This window comes from Peromyscus californicus, unplaced genomic scaffold, assembly GCF_007827085.1.
Source record: "Peromyscus californicus insignis strain IS unplaced genomic scaffold, ASM782708v3 Scaffold_12__1_contigs__length_115047231, whole genome shotgun sequence".
NCBI lineage: Eukaryota > Metazoa > Chordata > Mammalia > Rodentia > Cricetidae > Peromyscus > Peromyscus californicus.
The window spans coordinates 79,213,366-79,222,001 of record NW_026294413.1 but is presented as its reverse complement, the minus strand read 5'-3'; the positions used below and the strand labels follow the sequence as shown (position 1 = coordinate 79,222,001).

Genomic DNA, 8,636 nt, shown 5'->3' with positions numbered 1-8,636 from the left:
ACCATCCCATTCCCTTGTGTTCTCATCTCCTCTCCTCTATTGTCCCCCCATCCCCAGTTTACTCATGGAGATCACCTCTGTGGACTGAAGCACTCTTGACCAGACAGCTACATGCCTCAGCCACTCATCTCATTTAGCCTCTGCTTAGATGGCAGCCTCTTTCCGAAGTTCTTGATCACTGGTCAAGGCTGCACTGTCCCTGTTACTAGCTTTGCTTTGCTTCAGAGCGCTTGTCAGTATTTGACATGACATTAAAGATGAAATGGTTTATTTGTCTGTGGCTCATCTTTCCAATTAGAATGGCTTGTAATACAACACCCCCTCCCCCACCTCCAGCCCTAAATCTTACTTAATGCTTGGTACAGTACTCAACACATAGCCCTAGACAAACATTGGTTAACTAATGGGACTCCATTTTCTAGCCTTTTGACTCAAACTCAGCAATATCCAAAAAGTATTTGAGACTCAATTCTGCAAGTGGCACTTAGTTTAGAGCTTTGAAAATTTGTAAAACAGTCAAATCTGAAGTTGTATTTTTTTCGGTAAATGATAGTTGGGAGAAGGAGCAAGAACATCTAGAGTTCTAGGAACGTTCTTTCCTGGGTGGTAGTTAACACAAGTGCACAGCTAAGACTACAGTTAAGATGGGCATAGTTTATTTTTATTAATTTTTGACAAGTTCACACACACATACAATGTATTTTAGTCACATTCATGCCCACTCCTCCCACATTCATCTCCTCCCACCTCCTCCTCTTTTTATTTTTTTAAAAATAGCCCACAGATTCCCATTCGTGTGCTACCCACTGGGGTGTGGTTGACCCACCAGAGCCCACAACATTAAATTGACTCTCCCTCCCCCAGAAGGTAGCACCCATCAGTAGCTCCTCAGTTGGGTTGGGGCTTGCGAGCCTATCCTGGAATGTTGGCTAGCTTGATCTTGTGCAGGCAACCACAGCCGCTGGGAGTTGAGTGCCGTGGTCCCACGATGGCCAGAAGACACTGCCTCAATGCGGCCGCCTCCTACCTCTGGCTCTTACACTCTTTTGAGCCCTTCTTCTAGATTTGTGTTTTTAAATTGAGCCCCAGTAAGTTCGTTTGTTTTACACTTCTGACTTGTCACGCACGCATCTCTCTAGTGTAGCGAGCAAAATACATAACACACACATAATACACAAACGGAGGTGTGCCCAACCTTCAGCGAGGCTGGTATAGCAGCCCCTTCACGGAGGAAGGTAGGAAGCACCCTGCCTTCCTGACGCGGGGAACTTCCCAGAGACCACCGGCCGCCTCCCACGTCCTGAGATGGTTTTCTCCCTGGGGTGCTGACCCCTGGCTCCCACGTTCTCCCCGGAACCGGAGGCGGGGCGGTGGGGACTACTGCGCCGAGGTGAGGCGCAAACACGTCAGAACTTGGTTCTGCGGCCCGAGCAAGAGCCAGGAACCCACCGCGGTCCTCAGAGTTGAGCCCGAGACGATGGACGCGTCGTCCACGAGCGTCGGAAGAGAGAAATTGCTCCAGGCACAAGCCATCCGCAGGACGTCACAACCCCCGGGAAAATTCCGGCCCGCAGGCCGGGCGCGACCGCAGTGCGCAGGCGCCACAGAGATCCACCTGCGCAGGCGCACGGCGGCGGCCGAGGCGGGGCCCCGAGCACGCGCTCCGGGAGCGGGCGGGCGGGCGCGCGCCATGGAACAGAGGCTAGCCGAGTTCCGGGAGGCCCGCAAACGGGCCGCGCTGGTGGCCCAGCCCTCCACGACGAGCCAGGGCGAGCAGACCTCAGCAGCGAAGGCGGAGCCGGCGGCGGCGACCCCAGAGACAGCCCCGGGCTGGCTGAGACGCTTCCTGAAGTGGAAAGCAAGCCCCGCCATTACGCGGGCCCGGCCCAGCCAGGTTCAGGTGAGGAGAGAGGCCCGCACCTTGAAGCTCCGCCTCCGCTCTGGGCCACGCCCCACTCCGCACAAGCCACGCCCACGGCTTCTGTCGCTCAAAGCCCTACCTTCTCCTGTGAGCTCTCTCCTCGCCTGCCCAGTGGCTGAACGCCGCCTTTTCCTCAATGTGTGTCAGCACGTGACACATGGCCTTGATATTTTTCTTCCCAGACACGGTCCTGTGCAGTAACTAGTTGCAAAGAGAACGCGAAGGTTTGGAACCTCGAAGAAAGAAGCAATTTCACTCTTATGAGTTGTTCACAGCGAGTCAATAGTAGAGATGCCACGTGGCTTTGAGAAACAGCTGCAGTCCACTGCTAGTGGAGGGTAAAAGGTCTAATTGGTTATTGATCTAAAGTGGCAGTTTGTGGAGAGTGAAAGGTCTAATTGGTTATTGATCAAAAGTGGCAGTGATTAAGGCCTCGCCTTATTCACACCTTGGGTAGAGGTAGCCAGTGTCTCAGGTAGCTTGTGTTTTAGAAATGGAATTTGGAGGGAGGAAAAGGAAGTTTGAGGCTATGGCCATACCACTCTGAATGCAACTGATTTCTGAAGCTAAGCAGGGTCGGTCAGGCCTGGGGAAAATGGGGTTTGACTACAAAACTTTCCAAAGTGTAGTTACTGTAACTGCCTGTGGTGGTGTACATGGGCTTGCATGCCGCTCTTGGACTAGAGAAGGGTATTCAAGTTTAGTTGTGAGTGATTATTGTGAGTATAATAGCCCACTTGAATCTCTTTGTGCTATCTTGTAGTTCTCACTCAGGAGTGTCCTGGCAGGGAGGCTTGCCTGTGAGATGGGAAAGTCTGGGTGGAAATATGAAACGCTCCAGGGGGGAAATCTGTGTCCTAGCTTGGTTTCTGTTACTGTGATAAACGCCATAACCAAAAGCCACCTGGGGAGGAAAGGGCTTACTTTAGCTTACAGGATGTAGACTTGCCTGCAGGCAATCTCATTTCTCAATTGAGATTCCTTCTTCCCAAAAGACTCTAGTTTGGGTCAAGTTGACAAGAAACTAACCAACACACTATCCTTTTCAGTAGTCACAAGACTTTAGCTTCTTGTAAGCATAAAAAGAGCCAGATACATACATACATACATACATACGGCTGGATCTGGCAGCTGCAAGAAGTCAGCCCAGGAAATGGCAGAGTAGACCCAGTTTGGCCTCTGAACAGTGAGAGCAAACTTTTAGTGGTCTAAGAAGTTGGCACACCTGAACTCTGCAGCTCAGTGTCTGAGGGTACAGGGGAACCTGCCATGGAATGCCAAGGAAGGGGCCGGGGGAGCCTGGCTTTGCCAGTTTCTGGATAAACTGCTTTTTTAAATTTTAAGAATCAGTTTGCTTGTACAACCTCTGGGCTCAGGGTGAGATCTCTGGGTCCCAGTGCATGTTATGGGGGTGGGCTGCTTTCCTAAATTCCATGAGTGGCAGGTGTTTTGAGGTCTTGGCCTGTTTTATGGCCCTGGTTTGGGATCGGGGATTTTCTTTAATAGTGAAGGCCTGTAATCCTAGCTACTTAGGAGACCGAGGCAGGGGATTGCAAGTTCAAGGCCTGACTTTGACCCTGTCTCAGAATTTTTTTTAAAAGTTTAAGAGCTGGAGTTGTAGCTCAGTGGTAGAATGCTTCTTTTACATGCATGACGTACTAGGTTTGACTTCCAGCACTGCCAAAAAGGATGAATAAATGAATAAATAAACACAGGAATATAAATCAGTAGTAGAGCCCTTGACTAACATGTTTAAGGCCCTAGGTTCTATCTTCAGGACCACCCCCCCCAAAAAAAACCAAAATGGTAGAGTAGCAGTACATGCCTGTAATCATAACACTCAGGAGTCTGAGGCAGGAGGACTGTAATGATACGTTGTCACACGGGAGGCCTTGGCAGGTAGGGCCAAGGTGGGTGAAGGACAGACAACAGCACACACACACACACAGCGCACACACAGCGGGCAGTGGTGTGATGTGGTGGAAATTCACTCATACCATGCAGACACAGCATCCATGTAGAGAGTTTATTATAGATAGATGATAGATAGATGATAGATAGATAGATAGATAGATGATAGATAGATAGATAGATAGAAAGGGAGGAAAAGAGGGAAAGCCGAGGTGTGCACACCTCATGGCAAGAAAGGGAGGAAGGGGAAGAGGAAGGAAGAGGTTTTTCCTTAAAGGAGGCTTTACATCAGGATGCAGGGTGGGTCCCCAAGGGGCGGGCCAGAATGCCAAGGATTGTTAACTTGAAGCTGGTCTGGGCTGTGTAAGCAAGACACCATGTCAAAAACAAAGGCTCCACTCCACCCCCAATTCACATTATACCAGAAACAGCTTATCTTATCTTGCTCACATTAAAATTATTTCCTATCTGGGTGGTGGTGACACACACCTTTAATCTCAGCACTGGGGAGGCAGAGGCAGGCAGATCTCTGTGAGTTCAAGGCTAGCCTGGTCTACAGAGCCAGTTCCAGGACACCAGGGCTACATAGAGAAACCCTGTCTGGAAACCACCCCCAAATTTCAAGTTGATCTGTTATTGCATGAGGGGGGTCCCTCAGGTGTCATGGCAGGAAGGTAGATGACCTTGAGAAGATGAGAATGAAAACTGTTCCGATTGACTCTATCAACATGGATCACATTTTGGGAAATCTGATGCCAGGTGGTTTATTGTAGGCATATTTAAACACAATAGAATTTGGAGATAGGTTTCCAGGCAACAATCATTCCAATTCCAGGTACACAGTAAAGCTTAAGGTGTGACTACATAAAAACTCCTTTACAAAGTACATGTGACCATGAAGATGGGTTCTCTAGCTTAAGAGCCTAGGACCTGGGTGGTCTCTAATTGAGATACCATAGAGGTCAGCAGGCTATAAAGTACATGTGACACCTCCCCTAAGGATGGGTTCTTTTAACTGGAAGCTAAAGATAAAGGTTCTAGGGAGGGAGAGTCTGAGATAATCGTTCTGGGGATTTTTAGATGAGGTCTGTCTCTCCAAGTAGCAGAAAGTCACCAGGTAGTTAACAATACTCCCAGCTTTCTGGATGGGATGACCGTATTTATTTCCTCCAGTGAGGAGATGCCCCTGCATGTTTAATATTCATGGCTTCTCTAGTGCCCCCAACAACTGTATCTAGTTTAAGGAATAGTTTAATTCCTTTAATAGTATATGACTGCTCAGTTTTGACTCCATATTCTCTCTACAGTATTCAGGTTTCCCACTCAGCCACTCGACCGTCCATCTCCTTTGGTGCAGTTTGTACAGCTCAGTTGTCTATGGAAAACTGTCGATTAGGCCTCAGTAAACAGGCTTGAGAATGCATCTCTCCTCCTCTCTTCCACTCCTCTCCCCTGCTCCAGTTTAAAGGCAACGTCCGACCCACACAAAGCACTCTTGACTGGGTGTCTCATTTCTGAAGGAATATGAAATCACTGAGTTGAGCCTAGAGAAACTCAACTCAAGAGAAAGCCTCCTTCATTAAAAACACGGAAATTGATGAAAGCAAACGCTGGGGTGGACTGGCACTAATCTGCCTTTCTTAAGGGACTCGGCTTTAGGTTCATTTTCACTGACTATTACCCTTCCTGGGTTTGCCCTGGTATAAAATTCTCATTGCAATGTTCTAAGTCGCAGCCCATCGCTCCCTAGTAATTGTGGTGTTCACCGGGCCACTGGAGATTTCTTTAGCCTTCTGTTTTGTCGTAGCTTCCTTTCGGTAGTCTTTGGAAAATATCCATGCCTTTCATCTCCCTCTGCCCAAGTTGTCTTGGAGGAAAGTAGTCCCCCAAATGATAAGGTCCTGTTATGTTGTGGTTAAAAGGCGTGTAACTGTTGAATCCCTTGGAAACTTGCTCCCTTCTCTGGCCCTATCCTAGAAAGCCCCTAGTTCAGCAGTTCAGCCCTGGGGGTTCATTCTCCATCCTGGTCTGCAACTCCTGACCTCCCAGTCCTGGTTCAGAGGACCCTACTGCTCAAATGTTCTTTCTGGAGCTCAGGAGCTAGCTCGTGCAAGCATGAGGACCGTGCAGTCCCCGCACCCACATAATAAAGCTCAGCTCGGTGCATTGTAGTCTTAGCACTGAGAAGGCAGAGACAGGAGAGTCTCCGGAGTTCTCTGGCCGGCCGGTCTATCCTAATTGGTGATATTCAGGTTCAGTGAGAGACCCTGTGTCAAAAATAAACGTGGGAAGCCATTGAATTGACACCTGATGTCATCATCTGGTGTGCCCCACCCCCAATCTCACTTTCGGTTTGTCTCTTTGCCTTTGTCTCCCTCTGCAAAGGGCCCTCAGGTAGGAAGCAGCTTGCTCCTGGGGGCATGGAGATGTGTTCCCTGAGCCATGCCTGAGTACCGTACAACCACATTGCGGTTGTTGACAAGGCAAACTGAATGAGCACTAGACACAGTTCTCATCAGTCACAGGACTTTGCACATGTGCTCCTGGGTTTGTCCCCTTTAACAGTTTGTTCCATTAACTCTTTCTGTCTCACACCTTTTCCCTACCATCCCCTCTGGAGCACTTAATTAAATAAACAGGTTTTCAAGATGCAAGTCATGACCCATTCATGGATGGTAAAATCAGCATAGGCTCTTGTTCCCTTTAAGAGTTGTTGAAGAATAATTTGGAGTGCAAGAATGTTTTTCCAGGCAGATAGTGCTGACGTTGATTACCATTGCACCCGTGGACTGGGCTGTAGTATAAAACCCATTTCTTGCTATGTATCAAAAAGAGACTCTCAAAAACTTAGAAAATAGTGGAGGCAAAGCTCCTAGAGCCATCTACACCCCAGGGGCTTCCCTCAGCATCTGGCTCTGGGTCTTCCCACCTAAGAACCCTGAAGTTTAACGTGCAGGCAGTAGGATTTTCCTGCAGATGTGTGGGCTGCAGGATGACGGTGATCTTGAGAACTCATCGAGCAGTTGTACACAGGCTGGCTTGGGGACTGGAGAGAGATAGGAGGAAAGGAGTCTGCTTAGAAGATGCTTCTCAGGCCTGGGAATGAGCGATGAGGACCTGGATAGGATAGTGTGGTGTAGGATGGTAATGGCCATAATGGCCATCATGGTTGGTTTAAACACGTGAAAGGGATTTTTGTTTTCTGTTTTGGGTATGGTCTCCATTTTAGAACCGAGTCACCCTGGATATTTCAACCCGTCTAATCAAATCTGCAAAAGTGTGTTGACTGTCCCTGGGAGATAAGTACTGCAGCTGCTGCATTATCAATTACTGGTCAGGTTCTGTGGGGGCACAAAGTAGGTTTGTTAGCAGCCAGCTAATCTGAAGAAGTGGTTCCCATGGGTCCCATCTCAATGCTGTCAGGTTTTTGTGGGGTCACATCTTGCTGGGTACCCATTAGTGTTGATTTGTTTGGACCAGGGTGCCTAAGCTCTCTGGCAATGATTGCTTTAGAGAGGAAGGCAACAAATAGAACTCAGTGAGCCAGCAGCCTTCCTAGAGCAGTAAGTTCTGCCTTTTCCAGTTAATTGGATCCTCTCAGCTCCATTACTCTCCCGTTCTTACTTCTGTTTGCTTCTGTGTCCTAGGAAGCAGCCCAGCAGCCCCCACAGAGCACAGCGGTCCCTCTGCCTTCACCCCGGCACCAGTCTCTCCTGACCAACATCACCTTCTTGAAGGTTCTCCTCTGGTTGGTCCTGCTGGGTCTGTTTGTGGAACTGGAATTTGGCCTGGCGTACTTTGTCCTGTCTATGTTCTATTGGATGTACGTAGGGACTCGGGGTCCCGGAGAGAAGAAAGAAGGGGAGAAGAGCGCCTACTCTGTGTTCAACCCCGGCTGTGAAGCCATCCAGGGCACCCTGACTGCAGAGCAGCTGGAGCGCGAGTTACAGCTCAGGCCCCCACGGGGGAGGTAGGACCCACCTCAGCTGGTCCTCCTAGCCTTGAGCATGGACTCTAGAGGACAGAGGACAGCTTACAGGGTGGCCTTGTGACCTCCGCATCCTCCACTTTCCCCTCATCTGCTGCATTTTGTTTTTGGACTCCTCTTTGATTTCGGTGAAATTTTCTAAAAGACATTCACTGTGGGGCTGGTGCAGTTTATAAAAGCCATGGAAGAAGGAGGCTGGTTTGTCTCATTATTGGAGGGTGGTGATAGTGGCATGATACAGATGCACTGTGCGGTCCTCTGGTTTACCCAGTGATTTGATGGATGAGTAGGCACACTGGGGCTCTGTATAACACCCAAATGCTCTTTTAAGATATTTAAATATTTACTTAGCCATATTCCAGGCCAGCCAGGGGGACTGGTCTCGGTCTTTTTCTTTTTAAATGTGAGTGTTTTGCCTGAATGTGCCTGGTACCCTCAGAGGTCAAAAGAGGGCATCAGATCCTCTGGAACTTGAATTATGGATGGTTTTAAGCCACCATACAGGTACTGGGAACTGAACCTAGGTTCTCTGCAAAAACAATAAATGCTCTTAATCACTGAGCCATCTCTCTAGCCCTTCAAGAAAATTTACAGAATTATTTTTCCAAAAGCTTTAAGTTGCAAGTTTTCAGAAGTTTGTTTGTGTCTTGCATTTCTTCTTTTCAGCCATCAATGCTATTGAAATATGAAATGTCTTTAGGATACTTTCCATAAGCAGGTCCCAACACTCCCCATCACATCTTTCATCAGAAGACTCCTTTAGTCCTGTTAAATGTGACTCTGGGACCCCACTCGTGCCACTGAACACCTGCCTCC

At 48.6% G+C, this 8,636-nt stretch overlaps 1 protein-coding gene across 1 annotated transcript; it reads left to right on the top strand.

Annotated features, from left to right (window-relative positions):
- The first annotated feature begins 681 nt into the window (after positions 1-681).
- On the top strand, positions 682-8,014 carry Saysd1 (SAYSVFN motif domain containing 1). Its single transcript, XM_052733476.1, has 2 exons — positions 682-1,900; positions 7,480-8,014. Exons 1-2 carry the CDS (start codon positions 1,478-1,480, stop codon positions 7,804-7,806), a joined length of 750 nt encoding a protein of 249 aa, XP_052589436.1. The 5' UTR covers positions 682-1,477; the 3' UTR covers positions 7,807-8,014.
- The last annotated feature ends 622 nt before the right edge of the window (positions 8,015-8,636 follow it).